The sequence below is a fragment of the Convolutriloba macropyga genome, unplaced genomic scaffold (assembly GCF_964194025.1).
Source record: "Convolutriloba macropyga unplaced genomic scaffold, txConMacr16.3 SCAFFOLD_4290, whole genome shotgun sequence".
Lineage (NCBI taxonomy): Eukaryota > Metazoa > Xenacoelomorpha > Acoela > Convolutidae > Convolutriloba > Convolutriloba macropyga.
This window is the reverse complement of record NW_027452254.1, coordinates 9,427-22,143: the sequence shown is the minus strand read 5'-3', so window position 1 is coordinate 22,143 and position 12,717 is coordinate 9,427. Positions and strand designations below refer to the sequence as shown.

General features: G+C 52.7%; 1 protein-coding gene across 1 annotated transcript; it reads right to left on the bottom strand.

Annotated features, from left to right (window-relative positions):
* Positions 1 to 528: 528 nt before the first annotated feature.
* LOC142357329 (uncharacterized) lies at positions 529 to 6,557 on the bottom strand. Its single transcript, XM_075408976.1, has 10 exons — positions 6,400 to 6,557; positions 5,764 to 6,269; positions 5,310 to 5,576; positions 4,587 to 5,026; positions 4,317 to 4,461; positions 4,093 to 4,225; positions 3,276 to 3,991; positions 2,192 to 3,104; positions 1,500 to 1,942; positions 529 to 1,354 (listed from the first exon to the last, which is right to left on the bottom strand). The coding sequence occupies exons 2-10, from the start codon at positions 6,247 to 6,249 to the stop codon at positions 593 to 595; spliced, it is 4,305 nt and encodes a 1,434-aa protein (XP_075265091.1). The 5' UTR covers positions 6,250 to 6,269; positions 6,400 to 6,557; the 3' UTR covers positions 529 to 592.
* Positions 6,558 to 12,717: the final 6,160 nt, after the last annotated feature.

The window sequence follows — 12,717 nt, the reverse complement described above, 5'->3', positions numbered from 1 at the left end:
GGGTTGTGAAACTGGTCAAAGTACTGTAAGTGTGTCACAGACGTACCAGCGGGCTCTGCAGCCTCTAGAGCCTGTCTAACAAACGGTTGCGGCTTGCGAAATCCGTGATCCGTCTATAATACCAGGAGTGATAATACTAGAGTACTAGTTGGCTTATTGTTTATGTAGTAGGTAGGGTACGAGGTAGTATCCTTATGTGCAGGCTTTGATATGCATGCGGGCTTATTACTGCATGCAGGTAGGTACCCTACCCTACCTACCTACTACCTACGAGTACACTGAGAGGTAGATTGGAGTAGAGTACGCGGACTGAAAGTACATTGTAGGGTACGTTGTCCTGTCAATATGTTTGAAACGCTGAAAAATCTGGGGGACTAAATTCAAAAGGGTCTATGCTCAAACAGGGGGGAGAGTACGTTGTAGATGTGTATACATGCTCGTAAGTAAAAGAGGGAATTCGCGGGTGCAAGGGGGGAAGGTACCAGGGTCCAAGGGATGCTACAGTGGGGAAGGGGCTCCCCAACAGCAATACTAAATATCATGAACGACTTACAACAATGATTGCCATTTGGAAGCAACTCGTCCGAATGATCTAATCATCTAACATCCCCTCATCATCGCTCCCACCCAAGTCCAAAGGGCTCATTTGTTCCTTCATCGCCAGTTGCAGCTGTTCAGATACTCTCTTATCAAATGCCTGCTTCTGTTGGGAAAACCATGGTCGGAAATCCCAGTGATCAAGCAATTCACAAAGCCTAAACTTTGGCCTCGGCAACCCTGTCCTTGGATCGTTGATGCTACTGGCAACCCAGAATGGATCGGTAGGAAATCTCTCCGCACCTTGAAGAGTGCCAAGCAGTGGCATCAGAGTTTGCGCTTGAGCTGGTCCTATCTTGTTGTTCTTGTTCAAGACTCCTTGTTGGTAACACCACTTCAAAAACGAAAGCTGTGCATGGGTGTGCTTCACTTTCTTCTTGTGCTTCGTCTTCGCCGGCTTAGAGGTCCCGCCAGATTTCATAGCGAGGCCTGAAGGGATAAGCGGGACACGCATCTGGCTAGCTGCACGTGTCACGAAGTGGTAATGGCCATCTGCCGAATGGCAACCTCTGCCGGCCACGGCAGAGTCTCCAGCGTCTGTTGCACTGTCAGAATCACTTTCACTGGAAGCATACTGGGTGGGGCTAGGGGCAGCTGACGTAACGGCATCATCCAGAGCTTCGGCATGCTCCTCGCCTATCCTTTGCTTGACAAATGCCTTGACACCGTTAACAGGATTGGCAGCAACCTTTTTTATGAGGTCCATGCCAGTGTATCTCGGCCGCACAACCTTGTTGGCACGCTTCCAGCCCCACACCTTCAGATACAGCAATTGAGCAGATTGGAACAACACGATTGGAGTTAGCAATGCTTTATTCTACAAATTCTACTGTAAATCTGTATATAGAATAATGACAATAACATCACAGCCAACAAGGAGAAAAATGCCGCGCATACTGTACCTGCGTAGAGATGTCAGGACAACGTGATTTGTCGGCCTTGTGTCTCTCCATCATTCGCTTAGTGAATGTGAAGTGTCGGCAAGGCGGGTCACACCAGAATCCCTTGCTTCGTTTCTGCCGGTCAGCAAGCTTGGACTCCTCGATCTCAATTCTCATCCGCTTGTTTCGATTTGCCTCTTCCTTCTTCTGCAATGCTTTAGCAGCCTTGATCTTCTTTCCGCGCTCGCCAGGCACTCCATGCCCAGTACGGCGATGCGTCGTACTGGACCCGCCCCCCTCCAACACGCGGCCTAGTCCAAGCTGTTCTTCGCAGGAAGAAGCATCTCCACCACCAGCACCGGCAACTTCAGAATTGTCGAAGGCGGTGGCCTCTGTAGCAAGACTAGCCCCCTCAACTCCTCCTGGGGGTGCTTGGGCTTGTGGAGGACCACCAGGATTGACAGCTGTACGGTCGCATCACGAGTACATGCAAGCAAAGATGTCGAACCAACGCATTGACACACTTAGTACGGTGATACTTCGAATGTAAGGCATGACAACAATACCTACTGTGCCATTACTATGATCATTCACAACATCCGGATATCAGCCATTTGTCCACGCATTGGCTCAGTTTCGACCCTCATGGGTCTCGCAGGCGGGCAAGGCAATTGGCTACGGCACATAGATGGGCAACGAAAGAACATACGTACCGCCGGGTTCACGTCCACTGGCCGGCAGCGTCAAGCGGATACCACAACCGGGGGCTGGTGGATTGCCTTCATGATTGAGGGGCCAGTCGATCAACACCACACCAGTCGAGCCCTGTGGTTTCTGCCACATTGCATTCAATGCTGTTCTGGTGACAAGCTGCCCACTCCCAAAGCCAGCATGCTTGAAGAACCTCACTCCAGAGAGCTTCCGGTCCGGACCATACTCCATCGTTGTTAGGGCGATGCTTCGGACGGAGATATCTGGCTTCTTCAAAGCGTTGGGCTGAAGGATGCCTTCATTGCTGCGGTCTATCTCCACCTCCCGAACCACAGTGTTCGCAATCGCCGTACTCCTCTGGTGGGCTACCACAACATCTCGAGCTGTAGTGGCATCCTGTCTTCCACTTGCAACGACTGCCGTCACAGCGGGTCCAGCTATGCCGAAGTGGTTGTCAAGCATAGATTTGTTGCACTGTGCCTCCCCTGTGGAATGGTAAAGCACCTGGACTCCAGTGATCTCAGACAGCATCGGTATGGCCAGACGAGCAAACTTCCCGGAGTAGCATCCTGCACCATCTGACTCAATCCCAACCTTGGTGCGCTCAGGGTGAAGCCCCTTCATCAAATGGATCATGCCTTCTAGCATAGAGACCACAGAGAAGCCATCTTCTTTCTTGTGGTCTGTGATGAAATCGAAGTACAGGATTGTGTAATCATCAAGGCTGTCCTCCTCCTCGCCTTCTTCTGGGACATACTTCATCAGGGCCATGCCACCATGCCATGGGATCCCTGCCTTTCCAAACCATTCTTGCTGAGTCTCTCTCCAGACCATAGCCAACCACTTCATCTTCCAATCGATGACAAGGATGTAGTCGTCAGTGCGAAGCTGCTCCCGCCGGAGGGTTTTGAGCTCCTACAGAAAATGACACACGCGACTCAACATCGCATGTTACAGCATGCACAGTAGACAAGCCTAGGGTACCCAACCAGCCCCGGTGGCAAGCTATATTTGTATGTGTTTTCGACTGCAATGGCATGGTTCCTCACTGTGTGCGTATATACGGCGGTCAAATAGCCGGCTTACCTGCTCAACATGGGCGCGGACAAGATGAGCAATATACTTCTCGGTGCGGGCGCGATACCGCTTCCCCAACACACAGAAATCGTTCAAAAGCTCGTTCATCAAGCTCTGAGGAGTGACTTCCTGTTGTTCATCAGATGTGGTGGGAGAAATAGGAAATAAATCCAGGTCGCCATCTCCGTCCACAGCTGTGGGGGTAATCTGATCTGCTGGCAGACCTCGGGCCAGTTGAATCATGGCATGAAGCTCTGCGTAAATGCCGAAGAGCTCGTCACATTGGGGGCAATGTTCACGATGGTCCTGGCACGATTCGGGGCAGTCATTGCAGTATACCAGACGTTCCTGGCACGGCTTGCACTTCTTGTCTGGCCTGCACTTTGGGCAGGCCGACGCAGCAGTGCTAGTGAGGCCCCCAAGCATACGAGTGATGCAATGGGCTGACACACGAGACGTAGGCTGTAAATGTGTTGTCATCCGCCGCTTCAGGAAATACTCGTACTCATCGATTCTACCAAGGAGATTCTCCTTGTGGTCTGCTAGTAAATGCGGCGCAGCGTCATACACACGCTCCACAAGACGCCGTAGGTGCTGGAAGTTCTCGTGGCCAAACCGTTGTGAGATGTTGTCAAGGCCTGTAAGCACCTTCTGCTGACCACCGGTCGCGACCTTTGCCATTTTCATGAACTTGCTGCGCTTGAGAGTACCGGGCATTGGTTTCCCTGCCAAAATAATGAAAAGTTTTGTCAGAGGTCAGGCAAGCTACAACTTGAAGAAATGAACATGAGGCCTCTGCACAATGAAACCAGGGCTAAGGGCTTGCCTGTTTCTGGATCTGTGTTAGCTTGTAAATACTCTCGCCATAGCTCAGATCTCAAGACTTTTCGCAATGTGCTGGGGACACTAAGGCGTGTACCATCTGACAGTGAAATATCCTTCTGTCCGAAAGCCACATCCTACGTACCACACAGTGATGTATCAATGAGACAACACATACTGGTAGCTATGGCTACAGGTGCCTCAGAAAATAGGGGGGGCATTCTGCACCTGCATGTTGCTTGGATTGCAAATCCACTTCAATGCATGTTCAAATTGTGTGGCATGAACACGCTGGCGTGTAATCTTCGACAACAGAGCTGGCTTGGTGGTGCCCGCACCATACGCCCTAGCATGGGCTCGCGCCTGGCGAAACCTGCACAAGATATACGCCACATCATGCAATATGCATTTGGCGGTCGTTCAAGGAAAAGGCACTTGGGATATCAATGCACTACCAACAATGAGTAGTGGGAGATCAGGCATGGCACAGGTACCCACTTGTTTTTACTGACAGCCTTGGCCAAGCCCAAATCATTGTTGAGTTCTGCCTTGCTGAATGACTGGGTTAGTATACTGAGCAGCCGTCTCTCCTCCTCGCGGTCATCAGTAGCATTCAACTCAGCCACGACGTCCTTGACCAAGGGCAGGTCCGCCAGAGCAGCAGTAACAATCCGCCGCTTGGATGACTGCCTACCACCAGCATCTATTTTGTCTGCGAGCAGGCGGAGCAAGGGAGCCACATCACGGTGGAATGGACTGACCACGGTGACTACAGGCTGTTCCAGCTTCTGCAGCAGATCACGCAACCGACGCTCCCCCATGTCACAAAGCTCCTTGTGAAAGGAAGTATCAACGCCAGAAATTTGGGAGCCATCTCGATTGTATCGCAGACCCAATGCTGCGTACACTTTTGCACCAGTATCGACCCCTGAGATAACCTACAACAACATGCGGATCGCACAGCAAGATTGAGGACTGCACATGCACGTGCAAAAATATAGTTCATGGTATGTAAGCATACACACGCAGGGGTGATATGTATACATTTAGACACACACACACACACACACACACAGAGCCAAACACATAGCTAGGGACACAGCGGACAGATGGATTGATAGACAAACAAAGAAACACAAACACAGACAAACAGAAAGAAGGCATATGGATGGGCAGGTTGGCATGCGGCAAACGGACACGCAAACAGACGGAGAGACATACCTTGTTGTCAAGAGTCCTTTGCTGTGCATATTTCGACTGCTGGGCCCGCAGGAGGCCAGCTTGGTTGTCTTTCAGCCTCTCTGCTCGTGCCTTTTGAGCCTCAGCTTCTGCAAGGCGGAGATCCAAAACAGCAATCTTGTTCTCCGATTGCTGTAAAATCTCCTTTTGTCGCAAGGCTATGTTGTGCGCAGCCATCCACTTTGCGTGTGCTTCTGCACAGCTATCAAGTAGTCGTTGATGCTGCACCCTAGCTGTGTGGTCTGCTGTCTATGGGACCATGCGGCATGCACAAACAACCAAACATACATACGCTCAGACAACAAGTGAACAAGCAAATCTCCGTTCCATGTGTGGGCACAAACAACATTCAATTGCAACAATGCGTCTGTGATGCATTCAAACATGTGGCACTGCGAAGGTTGTTGTGCCTGTGATGAACAGTGCCACATATTACCTGCAGCTCTTCCTCAGCAGCAATAAGCCTCTCATGCATATGTTGCTGAGACTGGAGCAGTTCAGACCTCTCTTTCTCCCACGATTGTCTCAAGGCCTGAACTCGCTGAGACTCCTGCGCCTGGGCTTGCTGCCTAGTCTGGGGAGCAGCCAATCTGGCAGCTTCTCTAGCTGCCTTACCACCACTGTGGTGATGGTGTGTGGAGGAGTCTTTGCGTTGGAAGCCTGCATTACATACGTATCCTACATATGGGAGGCCGTTCCTTGCTGTGCATCTCCCCTTTCCATCTGTGATCTGCGACGGAACTAGGCTGAAATCCCGGGGGGGCAATCTGGGGTGACACAGCACAGCGGAGCCGACGAGATGGCGACCAAACAGGCCATCCTCCTTGCAAACTAGGCGTACTCGCGGTGTGTCGCCTGTGCGCTCGAGCTGGCCGCATGCCAGACACCAAAACGTGTCTGGTATGTGACTGTCAGGGGCCATTAGCGAACGTGGGTCACAGCCTGGGCAGGGCAGGGCAAGTGCAGTGTCAGACACCGTCAGCGTCACTGTACTGCGTGCAGTACTATGTCCACAGGCCGCTCGCGATGATCGAATTTTGGTGGGGTGTGCGCAAGGTAGGCGAGGGAATACCTCATAGTTTGTCGTGCAGCCGTTCAGACAGAGCAATTCGAAGGCGCTGATTCTCACTGTGCCGCTGGTTTCCCAAGGATGCTTAGGATGCGTGGGTTTCTGGCGCCGCGGCTTCCGTGGCGGGCAGCGATTAGGTACGTGACTAGCCTCTGGCCGGGGATGTCCGGTACTCGTACTGGCCGGGAGCCGGTAGGGTACTGGCAACATCTGTACGTGAAATTGCCGGATATGGGGGTCAAAAGTACTGCCCTACCGTAAACGGCCTCTTAATGCAGTAATTATCACAAACTCTGTTTGTTCTGAGTGCGTGAAATTGTGCGTGTGTGTGTGTGTGTGTGTGTCTGTCTGTCTGTCTGTGTGTGTGTGTGTGTGTGTGTGTGTCCGCGAAGTACTCGTAGTCTTACATACCCATACGAGAAGTACGCGGGCCGTACAGTAAATACGCGTCCTATACGATTAGTACGAATACTGGACTACGAGTGTATTACAGTACCTACCAGTAGTAGTCCTGGTAGTACCCTTCCCGCCCTACTTTAACATGCATTGTTACGAGCAGTAGGCAGGGTACCGTACCTACCATACACAGATACCGGCCGGCCTATATACGCGTGGACACATGTGATAAGGTATCCTTACATGAAAGTCCGAACTATACATAATAACCTTGGGCACCCGCGGGCCGCGGGCCTGACCCCCTAAACCCTAGGCCGCCCCCTAAACCCCCAGACCTACCCTACACGGGCGGTACTCTGAGTGCCATGTAGAGGCCGGGTTCCGCGTCACGCGAGGACGGCCTACTACAATTATTAGTACTAATGCGAGTACAGTATTTGTATACCTACTCCCAGTGGCATTTTGGCTTGTAATGAACCTATCACTCCGAGTACCTACAGTACTAGCGTTCTGTTCTCTCTCTCTCTGTACTACCCCTGACCACAGTATACACAGGAGTTTACAGTACGTACTGTACATACCGGTATACCGATATGTCTAGATCGTCAATATGTCTAGATCTACTGGTGACAGGTTGGTTACAGACCCGAATGCAGCCTCGATGTACTGGTATACCGGTACTAGGTCCGTGTCTGTAGTTTCGACCAACCGTAGATGCCTTTATATATGTGTCCCTAATTGTTATTATAGGTATTCTAGGCCATGATTATCACAATACATAAATCACAATACGACTATAGGGGGTTGTATGTAGTCTCGGCCAGAGTCTATTAATCTGTCTGAGTATGTTGCGTGTGTAGCGGTAATTTCGTGTGTGTGTGTGTGTGTGTGTGGGTGTGTGCGGATAGACTGCAAGGGTGATGCCGTACCCATAGTTGTAATGCTACGCGTTGGGGGGGGGGGGGGGGGGGGGGATTAAAATCTTCTCCCGGGGATGAAAAAGACATTTGTATTACATAAGGCGTGTACATGTACGAGTAGCAATGCCACAAATATATCACACCGGCCTAGGAGACACCCGATAGACTTTTCTAACTTCCTGGAAGTACTTCCCAACTAGGGACGGGTCCGAGAAGACCTTGCCCCGCGTCATTCCATGGGTATTCACGTCTTGCATATGCACGTGGCGGCAGCCCGCGCTATCCAATCGTACATCTATCCGGATAACGTGGACCCATTCGGCCCGTGGGATGTCTTCCTTGAGGGCACCATCATTGGCGTGGAAGGGCCTTCCCAGGGATCGTCCATTTAGAGCTCTCACAATTTTATTGTTCATTATACCCCAGACAATGTAGGATCCAGGCGATAAGGCATGCGCTATATAGCGGACTTTGCTAGCATGGCTTTTCAATTTTTGGAATTCCTTTTTACACCGACGAACGTTAAAACCGTTGGATTGTAAGGCGAGTACTAACTCATCGTCGGTATGCCCGGTGTCTCGCCGTTCTTCAAGCACGTTATGGCCGACATAGGATGCGACAACCCAAGGTACGCATGACATTTTGAAGTTCAGCGATATATGCGATATAGGATGTGAGTTGTTATTGGTATGGTGCTTATCTCTAGGGGTAAATACCGAAATATATGGTAATATTCAAAGGGGGGCAGATGGATCCGCTGTGTTTTGTCTGCAAAGTATTATGTGGAGTAGTGTATTGTCGCGTGTATTTATATAAGCGAGGCCCACCAGTGCCGTTCTTCACGGCTATGTGCTGCGTACGTGGTCTTGTACGCGCGTAATAGTAATAATTATGGTGATTACTTCGTAATTACACTTCTTGTTTGACAATACATAATTTAACAGATTGTAGTAATATTACTGTATACATACATTGTATTGGTACATATTATAATAATACTACTACTAATAATAATAATTGGGAGTAGTAGTAGTAACAATAATATTAGTAGTAGTAGGAATAAAAATATTATTGTAAACATTAGAATTGTATTGGGTACCTAAATGTAATCCTATGGTACTAGTAGTGTGACTGGTTGGTTACAGACGGGAATGCAGCCACACAGCTAGGAAAGGACAGGACCCGGGCAGCCTAAAAAAGCTTGGTACTAGTGGTACTAGTAGTACTACTAGTAGTACTAGTAGTAGTACTAGTAGTACTAGTAGTACTACTATTCATTATATTAAATACCCGTAATTACAATTCCCGCATGTACAGGCCGGAAAGGGCAGTAGGAGCCCTGGAGGCACCGACGTACGTACCTAAGTATCATATAATACGGTACTTGGACCCGTACATATATTTCCTAGGTACGGGAAACTGTACTGCTCGTACGAGTACCGCCCTCGAGACAAAGCACAAAGCCATCGAGACAAAGCACACGTCCTCGCCTCCGCCGCCCCCCCCTCCGCCCCCCCTATCTATCTATCTAATCATCTATCTTCTACAATCAATCATCACACACACACACACACGCACGCACACAAACACATCACAAAACACACACACACACACGCAGTCACACACAAACTGCACACACATGCCCACACACCTGGTACGAAGTACTTAAGTGTGGAGTTGTATACAAAACAATACGCCTCACACTAGATCACACGCCAAGTTGGGCGTTATTTTGGTTGAGTCGCGTACTATTACAAACATCTGTCCGTGAGAGTTCTGAGAGCACGAGCAGAACAGATAGTCCAGAATGTCGGAATATCGAACCATCGACTCTAATCGGAGGGCAAAAGATGCGGCCCGGAAGAGGGCGGCCCGGGCGATGGAATCTTCCGAGCGGAAGGAAGCCCGTTTGCAGAAGAATGCAAGAAACACAAAGAACCGGCGGGCTATGGAGACGCCCCAAGAGGAGGAGGGGCGACGGGAGCGGAACGCCGCGAACATGAGGACGACGCGGGCTATGGAGACGCCCCAAGAGGAGGAGGAGCGACGGGAGCGTAACGCCGCGAACATGAGGACGACGCGGGCTATGGAGACGCCCGAACAGGAGGAGGAGCGACGGGAGCGGAACGCCGGGAACATGAGGACGAGGCGGGCTATGGAGACGCCCCAAGAGGAGGAGGAGCGACGGGAGCGGAACGCCGGGAACATGAGGACGAGGCGGGCTATGGAGACGCCCGAAGAGGAGGAGGAGCGACGGGAGCGGAACGCAGCGAACATGAGGACGAGGCGGGCTATGGAGACGCCCGAAGAGGAGGAGGAGCGACGGGAGAGGGACGCCGCGAACAAGAGGACGACGCGGGCTATGGAGACGCCCGAAGAGGAGGAGGAGCGACGGGAGCGGGACGCCGCGAACAAGAGGACGACGCGGGCAATGGAGACGCCCGAAGAGGAGGAGGAGCGACGGGAGCGGGACGCCGCGAACAAGAGGACGACGCGGGCAATGGAGACGCCCCAAGAGGAGGAGGAGCGACGGGAGCAGGACGCCGCGAACAAGAGGACGACGCGGGCTATGGAGACGCCCGAAGAGGAGGAGGAGCGACGGGAGCAGAACGCCGCGAACATGAGGACGACGCGGGCTATGGAGACGCCCGAAGAGGAGGAGGAGCGACGGGAGCAGAACGCCGCGAACATGAGGACGACGCGGGCTATGGAGACGCCCGAAGAGGAGGAGGAGCGACGGGAGCAGAACGCCGCGAATATGAGGACGACGCGGGCTATGGAGACGCCCGAAGAGGAGGAGGAGCGACGGGAGCAGAACGCCGCGAACATGAGGACGACGCGGGCCATGGAGACGCCCCAAGAGGAGGAGGAGCGACGGGAGCAGAACGCCGCGAATATGCGCGCAACACGGGCTGTGGAGACGCCCCAAGCCCGCGCCCGCATAACTGGCCGACGGGCCGCTCGCCTACGTGAATCACGGGAGATCGAGGACATCCGCCAAGGGAGTCACCGTTGCGACATTGACGCCCACCTGAACTATTGCACGTCCTCATATTGGGCCGAACACGAAGACGTCGCCACCAAAGCGAAGGCCTTCACTCGCAGCCGGCAAGAAAGGTACAAAGATGCGTTGAAGATCGAGAAGGAACTTCGCGACGCCATGTTCAACACCACCGTATGTGCTTGTTGCGGGCATCGCGTCCGTGAAGACGACATGAGAAAGGAGACATTCACACCGGGGCTCGATCCGGAACTCCAGCTCTTGGCCTCCGAAGTGACATCGTGGATGCCCAATCCCACTCGTGTGCGTCTCCAAACGCCCCCGTCGACATCTTCTGCACCACCGGTCGCAACGGATTACAGTATCCATCACTCCTACGAGGGGCAACGCTCTGTTCGCTTCTGCCAAGAGTGTGCTTCGGCGCTCGCGGACAACCCCGATGATCCTGCTACTCTGCCGGAGCTGTGCATCAAGACGGTCGACGTTGGCAGTTTCCCGATGGGCCCTGCAAGCAGTACGGACCCCACTCCTCGTGAGCTCCCGCACCTAAATTTTGTCGAGCGCATAATCGTGAGCCCGGTGAAGCACGGCATGTATCTCACCACCGCGTACGATAAGAAGGCAAACAAGAAAACCGTCCCGGGTCACCTCAAAGGCCACGTTACGGCTTTCCTCAAGCCCCAGCCCGACAACATCTCGGAGGCCTTGCACCGCCATTACCCGGTCTCCATTCGAGAGTTGGGAAACACCATCAAAGTCGTGTTGGTGACCGGGGACAACCGTGATGCAGCGATGGAGCGCGCCAAGAAGATGGACGATCTAAAGGTGGACGCGAGGAAGGTACTTCTTTGGTGCGAGCATATTGCAAAGGAGTTCGGCCGGCGGACGTGGACGTCCCTTAAGGTAAGAAGGAGCCGTACGTTGTAGTTGTTTGTGGTAGTTATCCGCCGCTAGTTTTCATACTTGACCGGTAGTCATGTTGCTTGAACCAACACTTGAAGAACTCACGATTATATGTACACTGCCATGCAGAGCCCTCTCCATATGCATTCCGATTCGCGTCAAGAATTGTTGACCATGGACCCCACGCCGCACGTGCCGCTTCCCATTCTCGAGAACATGACGGTCGTGCACGGAGAAGACGGCAACATCGCTCTGGACCTCGCAGACAACTGCATGCGCCGCTCGTACCAGCCACGTGACGGCCCGTCCGACCACGCCGACACGGACGACACTTATGGGAATACCTCCAACGATGCGCCGGGTGAGAACACCCTCTCCACGGCGGACGAGTCCGGGCTCGAGGTATCGTTATGCCACGAAGCGACAGAGGTTTCTGAGAAGGACCGCTTACAGTACGCTGCCATGAAGCAACTAGAGCGGATGGGACGCGGCGGCGAAGACCCGGACGCAATGGACCTAGTGGAAGAAGCAGAGGTGTTCATGGACACGGAACCGGAGGACATCGCAGCGATCGAGCGTGGCCGTCGGCTCGTCATGACCTACGACGCCGAGAATCCATTGAGGTCGATCGATCCGGAGTGGTTCATGTTGTTGTTGCCCGACCATTTCCCTAACGGAACAGGCGGTCCGCCACCCGCAGTATCGGACGAGCGGTGGTTGCGGCATTTGATCCTACGAGACGACACCCCCTTCCAGAAGGCGACCTTCATATGCGCCGCTGGGGACCGAATGATGCGGCATGGCGTGAATTTGGCAGCGTATCTCCAATTTAAGACCTCGCCGACACATTTCCGCGGAGCGAGTCGATGTGCCAACACCGAGGACGTCGCAACCGTAGCCAAGATTCTGGCTAGAAGAGGACGCCCCAAAGCGGAAGATACCCCGGCAGTGAAGGCATTGTACTCCCAAGTCGTTGCGGTGTCTGCTCGGGTCCCGGGATCTCCGTACCACTCGTTGTCTTTCCGGAACGATGTGTTTGCAGGGTGGTATCGCTTTGGGTACTTCTCCGTGTTTTACACTCTCAATCCTTTAGAGACGAGG